Source organism: Chiroxiphia lanceolata, chromosome 2, assembly GCF_009829145.1.
Source record: "Chiroxiphia lanceolata isolate bChiLan1 chromosome 2, bChiLan1.pri, whole genome shotgun sequence".
Classification (NCBI taxonomy): domain Eukaryota; kingdom Metazoa; phylum Chordata; class Aves; order Passeriformes; family Pipridae; genus Chiroxiphia; species Chiroxiphia lanceolata.
Genome location: NC_045638.1, coordinates 68,918,876 through 68,932,776, shown reverse-complemented (window position 1 = coordinate 68,932,776; position 13,901 = coordinate 68,918,876). Strand labels below are relative to the sequence as shown.

At 35.9% G+C, this 13,901-nt stretch overlaps 1 protein-coding gene across 4 annotated transcripts in view; it reads left to right on the top strand.

Moving 5' to 3' along the window:
- NBEA (neurobeachin) overlaps nt 1-13,300 on the top strand; it is a 477,681-nt gene extending 464,381 nt beyond the window's left edge. For all 4 annotated transcript variants that reach the window (XM_032678783.1, XM_032678782.1, XM_032678781.1 and 1 more), the window contains 4 exons: nt 4,546-4,647; nt 7,928-8,124; nt 8,874-9,025; nt 11,525-13,300. In XM_032678783.1, coding sequence (XP_032534674.1) covers nt 4,546-4,647; nt 7,928-8,124; nt 8,874-9,025; nt 11,525-11,615 — 542 coding nt within the window. In that variant the 3' untranslated portion in view covers nt 11,616-13,300. The remainder of the gene's footprint in view (nt 1-4,545; nt 4,648-7,927; nt 8,125-8,873; nt 9,026-11,524) is intronic.
- Nucleotides 13,301-13,901: the final 601 nt, after the last annotated feature.

Below are 13,901 nucleotides of genomic sequence, written 5' to 3'. Positions count from 1 at the left end.
AGATGGTTTGTAGCTGTATGCAATGCTGCTCGCATTTCTTAGCCTGAGCTGAGAATATTCTGAATATGTTAATATTTTTCTGTCAGCAATCTTTCTTTTACACTCATTGCTCCCTCATGTTGTGGACATTTTTACTGATTCTTTCCTGTTTTGAGATACTCACATTTATTGGTTGTAGCCTTATCTTTTCATCAAACTCCAGTATATATTTAGAGTATATATTCAAGAAGGCTATTACATTTTCACTTCCATGAAAGCCATAGTGCTTTCTAAGATTTTTTTTTTCCTGATAAGCATCCCCTCAAAAGTCCTAACAGTAAAGCAAATAATAAAGTAAATTATTTTTAGCAAGTAATTCAGCTGTAGCCTTGTACTTGCTTTTGTCAAAGTCAGAGATTAAATGGAAGCTAGAATTTGCCTTGTGGTCTCATTTTTTTTTTATATAGAAGACACCTAGATTTGTCCCCATGGCAATCTGTATATAATTCCTGTAAAAGGACAATAAGAGAGAAATAGTAACACTGTCTGTTCTCTTTCTTTCCCTCTTCTTTTTTTCCTTACCGTGCAAGAACACCATTTGTTCACAAAGAACCTGACGATAGTATTAAGCATTATATTTTTCAGTGAGAAGGGAAGATGTGTTTTATTTTAGACTTTGCAAAAAGACTTACATGTTTGGAAATACAGTGCTGATTTTTTTCCTTTGCCCTCTAGTAATTCAGTTCAAAGGTGCTCCTTTGGGGAAATTACAGGGAGTTTACAGTGATGGTATCTCAGTTCTTAGGTAAGATATTTTCACCTGCAATTCCCTTAGAGCTGCAGCCTTTGACCTTTGGCTGCATCTGTCAGTGGTGATGTGACAATGACAGAATATTTTGCTAGATTTTGAATGATTCCTGGAGTTCACAAGTTCTGTCCTTAGGAATAAAATGTAATATGACTGAGGTTCATGCCACAGCTTCTTCTGTAGAAAATATCAGTGAATAATTTTTTCTTTGAGCCCTAAGGGGAAAAAACCCCATTTTCAATTACTGCTAATAATGTATGAGATAATGTGTAATAATGATATTGCATTATTAATTTGTATTTACTGAAAAACAAGACAAAACAAGGCTTATAGCTATATGTTTCAGGGCATTTATTTCTTATAAGCATTTTCCTTTATAAAAAAATAAGTCAATTAAATATGCTTAATTTGTGTATCCAGAATTTTTACAGTTCCATGATGTTATAGTGCTTTCTTAGGAAACACTGAGGAAAATGTCCTTTTGGAAATTATTTCTTTCTTTTAAAAAATTTCTAACCACATAATAATTTGATTCATTCAGTTTGATGCAGTCTGATGACATTTCTGTAATCAGATCTTAAGCCAAGATGGCCCTTGAGCATAATTTCTCTTTTTTTCTAGGAGGACATAAAGAAGGAAAAAAAAAAAAAAAGAAAAAAGTAGAAAATTCTGAATTTAGTTTAATTGCTGTTTTTTTCTCTTTCTGTTATGCACATGGAGAAAACAAAACCTTAAAAGGAGATGGGGTTCTCAAAAGCAATGCTGATGGGGAAATTATAAAAATCTGAATCTCAAAATGTAGCCATCTTTTATGAGATAGAAAAAAGCATCTTTTTCTCTTTGTTTTCCAACATCCATCCTTCCCTAGCAGAAGAGCTCAGTTTTCAGTTCACATCTTCAGTTTCCAGACCAAAAAGAAACTTTTATTGCAATCTAGATTAAGGCTTGGGAAACTAGGACTTACTGGGGTAGCTGTTTGCATTAGAGGTAGGAAAGTATTAATGTGTATGTACATTGCAACAATAAGACCAGTAAGATTGAAGCAACCTCTACCACTAAGTCCAAAACTGAAGTAAATCCATGGTTGCTAGTATTCAGCTTATTCAGAAAGATACTAAAATACATGGAATTTTTATTAAAATTTTCATGACAGGAGATGTTAGGGTTAGACAAGAAATACTCTAGATTCATGCTAAATTTTCAAGAATTATTGTTCTATACATTTCTGGCTACCCAAATTTTAAGCAAGAACTTTAAGCTAGACAGACACAGAAATGGGTTGCTACAATGGCTAAAAAGTGGTAAGCCCATCCCTTCAAAGGAGTTTTTTTAAAAACTTCTTTTTTGGAAAGACCAAGAGGGATGATTTATTCTGTAAGTACATAAGTGGAGAAAACACTAGAGAACACTCGAGAAGGAGAAGACCTGAAGGTAAAGGACAATGCTAACAAAAGAACAAAGAAACAAGAATAAATTCAGTCTGAAATTCAGACTATTTCTTTCCTTTAGAGTAGGAAAGGTCTGAAACATCCTTCCAAGTCACGTACCCAGATAGCCATTTCATTAATTTGTTAACTGGTTTATATGATGTGAGTGTCTACAATAATAAAAAACTGAAGTCGTTGACCCACAAAAGTCTATCCAAGCCTCCATTCCTAATGTATATCTTTCAAAAACCTATGCCATATTGCTTAGCTACCCAGGTAGTTCCCTTTTTAATTTGTTTTAGTGTTTAAGTATATTTCCAGTTAGGAAACTGCATTTTGTTCTAGAGTTGACATGTGCGCAGCCATTCCCCCAATGGACCTTGCTATGCCATTATCTGCAAGATAAATTTCTGGGCTATTGGTCATCTTTTATGTCCGTGACTCCCAGTTACAGTAGTCAAGTCACTGCTTTGCTGCCTATGCAGTGAAGAGAAAAAACACTTTAAACACTGTGCAGCCTCCTGTCTTATTCTCTATATCAGTTGTGTGACTCTCCTTTAAGCTCATTTCTGTAAATTTGGATACAAGACTTCCACCTTTCTGATCTACAGTGACAAAAGAGTTCTTGCTTCCTATTTGCTATGCTAAGGTATTACACTGAAAGTTCATGTTGAGGGAGTTTTCCTTTCTGGCTCCATAAATTCTTCCCTATATCACTTCGTTCCAGAACAGAATCTCTCTCCAGTGAACTGAGCTTATGCTTGTCCAGGAAAACTGACCTTCCACCTGGCTGCATTAAAAATATATACAACACATTTTGCTACTTTTTATTTACCTAGGCAATGATATAATAATGGCTTTCCCTTGTCATTGATAAACTTTGAAACTTTGCATCAAATTTGTCATTCAAACTTTGCATCAGTTTTATATTACAAGCATGCCTTACCAGCAAAGATTGTATATTATCCCACAGACAACATTACCGGTTAGTGTTTGACCAAGAATCAATTTCCAGCTCCTAACTGCATACTCTAATCCACACCCTATTTTACTTATATGTAGCTCGTAGTATACACCTCTCTATGGAAAAAAATTAAAGATCTGCCAATGAACCAGCTTCTATGCCATCCATGTTGTCCACAGTCAGTTCCATATAAAACTAGTTTAAATCAAAACACTGTATTACTAAGACAAATATTTTGGGAAAAAATACAGAGAGCCCATTTTAACATAGCCACGTTTATCAACCGTACCCCTCATCCTATCAAAATCAGATTAGAAGACTCCCATTTCCAATACAGCATGGTAACTAGTATTAATGAGATTTTTACTTCCAGTTCTTCTTGACAGAACTGTGGATAAACCATTTTGTTATTTTGCATAGAATTAATGTTACAGTAATTTATCTGTAGTTCCCTAGGTAATTTCTTTTGTCCTTTTTAGGTATTTCAACTACATGGACAGAACTCCACTCCTTTGGAATGTCCCAGTTTTCTGTATTTCATTTGTACAATGTAAATATAACCAGATGAACTCTGTATTATCCAGCAAGTTGTTAATTTTTTATTCACAATTGACTTGCTTTGCCTGGCAAAGCAATATCAAATACTGAACATCTGTTATTATTAGAAACAACAGAAATGTTGCTGTTTGTCATATAAACACTCCATAAATGCCCACTTGTTTGAACCCCAAATAAAATTCATTTCTATCCTGAATATAAAGAATAAATATTTAGGGAGTAGTCAATCCTATTCTCTAATAAATTTAATGTGATAAAAATGTCATAGGTATTCATATTGATGTATCTAAAATTGCATATACCCATAACCATTTTTACACATATTTTAGTTTGTAAGCATTCCCCGTGTCTCTGAATCAATATTATCTATACAATAGCACTATGTTTCTAGTACGGTGCTGTTTGTCCTCTCTTCCTACCCCCAGTTTTGTGAAAAAAATTGCCATCATTAATATTAGGAACATCCTCAACTTATACTACTCTTTAGGTTCATAGCAGAAGTCTGAAGACATATAGGTTCAACAGCAGACCTTTACATTACAGCTGTTTGTAATACTACCACACTCTGTGTTCTTTTAATTAATTTATTAATGCATTGGAAAATTGTTCTTATGAAACTTTATGCTACCTGAATATATTTTGCTCATTGTGCTAAGTATGAGATATTTAATCACACTGCACCTCTCTTTGGTGCTTACTGATTTGAGGCAAATTATAGCGAAGTTCTTTTGCTGATAAACCAGGTCTGATTTGGCACTCCCTGATGTTTTCTTTTTCTTGTTCTTCTCATTTTTTTTTTTCTTTAACAGGTGATTATCCAGCTCCTCGCGCTGTTCTAACTGGCCACGACCATGAAGTTGTCTGCGTGTCGGTCTGTGCAGAGCTGGGACTTGTTATCAGTGGTGCTAAAGGTCAGAAATGTTTTTATGATTTAAGTCTTAAATTTTTAGAGTCTTTTTTAGTGGGACTTCTCAGACTTTCTGCACACTACATATACTTTAATCATCCAAAGTAATCTCTACTAAGACGTGTTGTAATTCTGGGGGAATCTGAAGCAGTTTACTCTGAAAATTGTTACTTACCATCTGTACTTATGAGTTGAAATACAAAGTAAATTGTTCATTCCTTCCAACCATTAGTCTTTGCAGCTATTCCCCCAGTTCCGAAAGGTTATTTTATAGAAATGTATGCAATAATTCTAATGACATCTAGTGATTTTTAAGAAACCTATACATGGAGATGTGTATTTTGGGGAAGTCCAACTCCAAGTTCTCCACTCTGATCTTAAATGAATGGTAGTTTCTAGCACTGACCTCACTTTCCAGGGCAGCAGGATCAGTTTGCCTGGCTTTGGATCTGTGTACATTTTATCCAGCAGGGGTTTTTTTTGCAGTGATTTCTAAATAATAATGAGCACTGCAGGTTTGTTGTTATCTCTCTTAATGTTTTTCAGTCATCTGTTCACACTTTCTCATTGTTATGTATGAAATACAAAGCACCCAAAAATTGCTAATGCAAGTGTTCAAAATCCTTTCCAAATCTGCAGAAGTCTCCTGTATAACTGGTAACCAATGTAAATAAAGCACCAGCCTCAGTGAGTGTTTGCTTCACCCTTCCTTACTCTGTTTCTCCTTGATTTGTTATATTTTACTTGTTTTACTCATCTTCTCCTCTTCCCCATTAATTCCAAGTCCACTTTTCTCCCCCACTGCTCTCTCTTGTTCAACTTCTTAATTTGTCAAATTGCATGTCTTTTTTTCTTTCCTATTTGCCTCTCCCTCCTCCCTCTTTTCTCTTAGTTTCTTTTGTGCTACATCATCTCTTCTCCCTTCTTGTTTCCTTTCTATACATTACCCTTGTCCTTCCTTAAGGTTCTTTTTTTAATATATTTTCCTGTCTCATTTCCACTCTACTCCTACATCCACATCTAGTGACTTGCTTTCTCTGTCTACAGTGATGCCTGTTTTATTCATCCCCATGGATATCTTTGTACTCCTTTTTCAAAAGTTTGCTACTTCTGAGGGTAAGAAGAAGGTGATACTTGCTCTGCTGGCTTTTGCTCACAGCTGAGCTCCTGGGTTATTTTTTTTTATACTACCTTGGAGCTCAACATTTATTTTCAAAGCTGAGCGTGAAACTTTTGAGTAAAGCCATTTTTAACAGGAAATTCTAATGGGTCATTAACTGTCATGATGGCATACTGCATTTTCTCTTGCAGCACTGCTATTTCTTACCCTTTAAGGCAGCTTCATATACTCTTGCTGCCATAATAATCTACTCTCTCTTTTTATAAATTATAGTCTGTCTTTTTATAAATTTCCTCTTCTTAAAGTAGATGGAATCTGTACTCTGTTATCTTCTACTTCATTAAGTGTATGATGTTTTGGTAACTTACACATTTTTAGAGGTAAAGGCTGATGGAGAACCAAAGACTTTTAAATCAAATTCAAAATATGTTTGTAATTGATCAAGATAAATGGAGGCCCAGTCTGTCTCCTGAGGTATTCTCAGGTTCTTCCTCTTCAAACTCTAGTCTGTATAAAAAAATGCAGAGAGAAAATAATTTTTTTTTATTGTTGTTTTCCAAGAGATGCTTTTTTTAAAGCTTCTTCTTCAGTTCTGTTCTTTCCAGTCTTTTCCAGTTTCTTAGGTTGTATCTCATGGTAGAGCTGCATTGCCCTGCCATCCTGCCTGAGTGCAGCTTGTGCTTCCTGGTGGGCAGCTGTTCCTCCAGAGTTGGCTGTAGCACTGCGATAACATGCACAGCACTCAAGAACCTGCTGAGGCAGGGAGACAGCAAATATAGGACTCCTCTGAGTAAAATCCTGTGTGTCAGGTTGATTTTTGCACGTTCTTACCCAACAAACCCAAAAGAGAGTGGTCAGTCTGTATGTCCTTACAATAGCATCCTAAATCAGATGTACCTTTTTGTGTCCATGACAACTCAGCTGTGAAGGTATTACACTTTTCTTTGAAAAAATCTAACAAGGTTACTGTTCTAAATGTGGAGGCATCACTTCTTGTAACATTCTGGCACTTTAGTATTTCCAAAGCTGAAACTCAACTATTTGAGAAAATAAGTTAATTCCATTGCAGTAGTATCTCATGGACACAGTCAATAAGTCAGTGCGCAGTCCCTCTGCATAAAGACTTTATGCAAACACAGATAAAATCATGTTTTCAGAGGGTTCACAAATGAGGTCACTGATGCTATGATTCATTCTACCTGGGTAAACCAGCTGCTGTGCACATTTCAGAGAAGTTAGAAGGGCTTAATGTGGGGTGGCTTAGTCTGACGATATGATTTTACTTTAAGGGTCATAAGCCAGTTGGATAAGGAAGAGATTGCTGTGCTACCCAGGAGTATCCTGTGATTCATAAAAGAAAACAATTAATATTTACTATGATTCATTGCATTTATCACAGAAGAAACTCTTTTTCTCAGTGAGAATACAGATCTCTCTTTCAAAAGAGCTTTTCTCAAAAATCTTGAAATGGAAATAGCTTAGTTTTGCATCTTAAAAATGTTCATTGTAGTTTTCATAACTGTTTGTTTCTTTCATGAGCAATAATAAAAAAAATATTAAAATCTCATATTAAAATCTCTCTGGAGTAAATGGAGTTATAGTGTGATCTCCTAAAATCTCTTATAGTCCAAGTATCGTTGTAACTCTGTTGGCTATCGGATGACTCCCTTTGCTAAAACAATTCAGGACTGAAACCTATGCATAATATATTCATTGGGGCAGAGGATCTACAGGAACTGCCATTGTCTGTAGGAGAAATATGCAGTAATACAATCATATGCCCTCTGGGAGTTGCTTCTACTAGTCACTGATAGAGCCCCATCTGTTTAATTTGATTGGACAGGCTAAAAAGAGTTCATGTTGTTGGAGAAAATCAGTAAGACTGAGATTTCTGAATGCTTGGAAACAGGAAAGAGTATTTTAAAAGATAGATCAATAAAACCTACTACCACTTTTAGGCATGTTGTTTCTATTTTCTTGATATGCTAGCTCTTACATTTCCTTTCCTGTTGCATGTTTTAAATTCTTTGGGCAAACATTGCAGCTTCTCATATCACATGCAGGACGAATGTGATATAAATGTGTATTATGCATTCCTTTTGTGCACAGAGTATGTAGTTTGTAAAAGCAGAAAATGTATGATATATTATGTTTTCATATGCAGAAGGTCCTTGCCTAGTACACACAATTACTGGAGATTTGCTGAGAGCCCTGGAAGGAACAGAAAACTGCTTGTATCCTCGCTTAATTTCAGTATCTAGTGAAGGTCACTGCATCATCTACTATGAACGAGGACGGTTCAGCAATTTCAGCATTAATGGCAAACTCTTAGCTCAGATGGAGATCAACGATTCAACCAGGGTAAATCTAAATGAAAACAAACATTTTTTGTGTGTCATCTTTATTTATTAAAATAAATTGAATTTATTTGCTCTATGGTTTAAAGGTAATCATATATGTAAAATTGCTGCCTTCTGGTTAAATCATTGAAACACATATTCTTTCATCACCATGTCCAAATACAAAAATGCACTTGAGCTTTTCCAGAATAAATAAGAACAAATAGTTTATGATCCCACACAGTTCCTAGAATTTTTGTTTGGAATTAAATTTCAGTGGGAAATATGTCTTTGAAACAAAATGCTCTGAAAAGTCTTCATTCTTCATTTACTACCCAAGACATGAATTCACGCCTTTGGGACTCTGCTCTCTCACTAGTGATTGAAGCAGCATTAAGAATGCAGATCACTGCTCTGCTTTAGATGTTAGTGATGGCACCAAGTATTGTAGAACAAACTATGTTATGTAAAAATGTTATGTGCTGAACTCAAGTACTGGTAGATTCAGCTGAAGAGCTTTTTTGTTATATATCATGTTTAAAAGCACACAATTGTTTTATTTAAAATGGATTTGGATTTATTTAAAATCCAAAATTTGTTGGTTTGTTTTTTGACTGGGGAGAAATTGGATTGGATTGGAACTCTTTTTCTTGAAATTTAAAGTGGATAAAACATAAGAGATGCTTATAAGTTGATTGACTTTTTTTTAATATTGAGACAATATCCATAAAAACTAACTATGTGCTTGGGATTTGTCTTTTTTTCCTGAAGGCCATCCTGCTGAGCAGTGATGGGCAGAACCTGGTGACAGGAGGAGACAATGGTGTAGTGGAAGTATGGCAGGCCTGTGACTTCAAGCAGCTCTATATTTACCCTGGCTGTGATGCTGGCATAAGAGCTATGGATCTGTCTCATGATCAGAGGTGAACTTGCCTTTCATATTTGTATGTAAATGCTAAAATTTCACAAAGTATACATCTTCATGTATTTTAAGTTATGAATTTATTGTATGCAGTTGTTAACGGGATATGTAAAAAACCATTACCCCTGTTATCTTGTTGATTTATCTGACTCAACACTTCCTCTGATCCTTGAGTCTCATAATGCAAGCACTTAACATTAAGGTGAGATCTTATATCATTGAAGTCAGTAAGCCAGACACTCAGCCAACAAGATATGGCTAAAATTGCATTAACTGAAGAACATAGGAATAGTCAGGCTGGATCAGAGTGCAATAGTACCTATTAACCAATGCCTGAAAAAACCAATTTAAAAAGTTTGTGGTACCTTTCTGATTTTCAGCCATGTAGAACTTGAGAACTTCTTGAGGTTGCATCTAGAGTGGATTGATCCACGAGGATTGAATGTGGTCATTTCCTTTAACCTTCCTGAGCAGTGGAGATGCAGTGTACAAGCCTAGATTTTTGCAGTACTGCTGTGTCACTGAAATGCCCACTGTCAATGTACAAGATACATACATCTAGTCCCTCAGTCTTCTACTGTGATTATATTGCAAACCTATATGTTGCATTTATGCAGAGTTATGAGTGGTTTTTTGTTTGCATCATGCATCAGTCTTGTATTCCTTATCAATATACAAACTCATGACATGCAAAGAATTCCTAGGATATTAGAAAAATTATACAGCGTTCATTTAAGTTAATTTTTTCTTATGCTTTTCAGCTTTCCTATCCATTCTGTAAAGTAACAAAAACACCTTTAAGCAAAATAGGTATCTAATTTACTCAGGTATGCATAGATTACTTGAAACAATTTTTTTTTTGCCTCAAACTTACTCTTATTGAAACTAACTTACAGAAAGAAGCCTGTTTGCTTCTAGAGCTTTGCCAGTTTATACATACATCATATACTCTGAATTGTTCAAAGGAATTTATTTACACTGAAAAAAATTCCAGCTAGCCTATTTTCTCCATCCCTTATTGCAATACAAGGCTGGGAAGCACCGTCTGTACAAAATGCTTTAAGGACCTGCTTAACTTTAGTCACATAATTAGGCAGAGAATGGTTTTTGTATGGTTTCATAGAAGTTGTGCTAGACACCTTATCCAATATTTAAACTCAGCTACCAGAATTAGATACGGGATAACTGGAGAATCACCTCAACTATTGCTACCAAAACAATGTAAATCTGGGGCTACATTTCAATATGAAGCTTTTTAGGAGTACTAGGGTGTGATCAGCTTATGATTAAGGGACCAGTTCAGTTGTCTTCACAGAGGCATCTCATTATGTCTGGGAGGCCCTAGGATATCCAGGTGATCCCAGCTGCAGCCCCACATGCAAAGAGCTCCACGTCCTGTGTCCCAGCTGCTAGCCAGCATAGACATGTCAGCCATCCTAGGTCACCTCTAGTATCATGAGATACCTGCAATTATGTAGCTGGGTTCTAAAACATCTGAATGAAAGTGTTTTCACACAGTTGTCTTCTTGTGAGCTAGAGGAATAAGTTTCTGTAATAACAGTGGTGATTTATTTGCTACAGCCTGTGGAATATAAAAGACAATTAAGCTCATCCTAAAGTACATGTTCAGTGACCTGTAGAGAGCTGATCTCAGGCTGCACTGAAGGTGCTGGTTAGGGCCTAATTTGGTTGTCTACTCATAGCCAGTTAGTACTGTTTGAGATACCTTGGTGGTCTGAGGTGCATGCCTTGGGTGACACATGGCAAAGGACCTAGTGAAGACCCACATCTTTCTGCAGAGGCAGCTGGAATCAAGGCAGGACACGTGAGAGCATCTCAAATGACATTATTCTGGAACACCTCTCCTGCAAAGACAGGCTGAGAGAGTTGAGGTTGTTCAGCTTGAAGAAGATCTAACTTTAGGGAAACATCATTGTGACCTTTCAGTACTTAAAGGGGGCTTATGAGAAGGAGGGAGAGCAACTTTTTACTTGGGCAGGTAGTGATAGGACAAGGAGGAACAGTTTTAACCTAAAAAAGGAGAGATTTAGATTAGATATTAGGAAGAAGGTTTTAGAGGATGGTGAGACACTGGAACAAATTGCCCAGAGAAGCTGTGGATGCCCCACTCCTGGAAACATTCAAGTCCAAGTTGGATGGGGTCCTGGGCAACCTGGTGTAGTGAATGGTATCCCTGCCCATGGCAGGGAGGTTGGAACAGAATTCTATGATTCTAAGATTCTTTGATTTTAACTATGTGAAGGTGAGTGAATGGACCTCTGATCTCCCTTGACCAGAATGGCAACATGGAAGTTTGGCTCATATGTCAACACCTAAATGTAGCATCTCCATTGCAAACTTGGTCATCACCCATGAGCTTAATCTTCAGACAGTGTTGCAAAAAGTGCCTTATTCTTTTAGCTTTTTTACTGTTTATGATAAACTATCCCTCAAGAAGGTAAAGGAGAATTAACATCACCATCTTTGATATCTTTTTCAGAACTCTGATTACTGGCATGGCTTCTGGAAGCATCGTAGCTTTTAACATAGATTTTAACCGGTGGCATTATGAACATCAGAACAGATACTGAAACTGAATGAAGAACTGAAAGCCCAGGTAAAGCTGAGAGCACAAGTGCTGCAATGAAAGGTGTAGTCTCTGGTGGAAAACCACGTCTGCATTGACCTCCGTTGTACATTCCATTACACCCAGCAATAGCTGTACATTGTAGTCAGCAACCATTTTACTTTGTGTGTTTTTTCACAACTGAACACCAGCTGCTGAGAAGCAAGCTTGTATCATGTAAATTATATGAATTAGGAAATGTTTTGGTAATTATTTCATATATCTTTCTTTATTGAGAAAAGGTAGTAGGATGCGCCACAAGAGACTTTTGAAAATTCTGGGGAATCTTGTGTCCAGTTATTTCAATGTTTAGGCTTTAAACCTAACATGCATCCCATCTCCAGCCTCTTTTCAAGCTGAGATTAAAAAAAATATGTTTGATACTTTGTACATCAGATGCACATCTTAACTTTAAAGGGATACTTTTGTAAAAGTAAAACCTTGTATAAAGAACAAATCTGTTTCTTAATTTTATTGTGGAGTTACAACTTGCATGTACTTTAAACCTGGTGTCTTGAAGGAACAGGTGCATTCACACAAATCAGACTGGAGATCTGCCTAAGGGTACAGCTTGTTTTAAAGGGTTGAATTTGGGAGCAAACAGTAATTTTGACATTTCTACCCACACGTTTTTCACTTTTTGAATCTAAAGTTTACCCCTACCAAGTGGAGTTCTGCTCATGAAGCATTTGGATAAAAAGCCATCATTTGCCATATTTATACTTTATACAATAGAAATTAATTTCCTCCCTTTTAAATTCAAAAACTAGACAGAAAGGGAGCAAAGAGGGAAGTTCAGTTTAATGCTTTGTAGTGCTTAATGACTCCCAATACAGACAAAGTGCTATACTTCTGGATTATTAATATTTGGCCTACAAATCACGGGCAAGAGAGCCCTCATTGATTTTTTACCTTATTTGTCCTCTAAGGAGCTGAGCCTTAGTTTCATTGTAAAGGTGACTGAGGTTGTTCTTTTCAGTTCTTCTGAAAATCTCACCTGAAGCCACTCAGATTAAGGCACTTCATCTTTTACAATACTGTAATGATAATTATCAGAATAATTTTCTGCACATTGTACTGATCAAATTACACACCCAGGGGTATATACACTTTAATTCATGTTTCTTCTTTGTATATTTGGTGACTGTATTGTCATAGATGTACATATTGTGTCGGTAGGGCTATGAGGCATGTAACAGGAATGTAATTTTCTCAGAATTTACACTCACTTGCAGTCATTTATTTAAAAAGATAATGGATTCTTTGTATTGGCACTTTGCACCAGAAACATATCATTATTTATTGATGTGATTACTTATTTGTTATTCACCTTGTATTAGTAAGTTTAGCACTAAATTTCCTTCTTCATTGTTGTTTGTATTTATAAGATTCGGCAATCATGGGGATCAGCGTAATGATTAAGTTATTCATCACCTGTCTGTAAGCAATATCTTGAGTTTGTAGCTTAGAATTGGGAGACTATTGAACATCTGGAAGACAAGTTCATTTCATCTTGGGATCATGGTGAAATATTTTGGATATATAAATTCCTTAAGCTATTGTAACCATGTTTTATTGCAAACATGTAAAATATGCCAGATGTGTGTGAGTTGGAAATCAAAAAGAAAAATAAAATATGCAAAGAATTCAGGGATTGCTTTTCATTTCAATAAACTTTTTGTCAAAACATTCACATTATCATTAGGAATAAACAATTATTTTAAGAAATCCTTACTGATATGCCAAGTATATGCCAAAAATTATGCATGTCTGGGTGGTTGTATTTCCTAGGGTCTCAGGAAAAAAGCCAGAGGTTACAGAGTGAGTTTTGCAACTCTTTTGATTGTCAGTACGTGGAGAGAAGCTACTAAAGATACTTTGTTCAGCAGCAGTGAAAAATCAAAGCCTTTAAGGATTATTTAGGATCCTTGTGAACAGACAATAATCTTATATAATAGACCTTGCAGAGAGCAAAGATCTGATGAGAGCAATTTTGGATATCTCTCAATATCTAATACGATGGATAAATTTAATCTTATTTTGGGCATTGAAAGTTAGATATTTACAGTATCTGCACAGCAAGACAAAAGAGGTGTGATAAATTGCCTTTTGGAAATGCTGAGGTCCCTGCAAAGATTACAGCAAGTAAGTGGAGATAGATATATGTCTGAAAGTCAGATGTCTAAGTTAAGGTAGCAATCATAAACCAAATGCTTTCCTCATAAGTAGAAAACTCCCAAAAGTTTTCAAA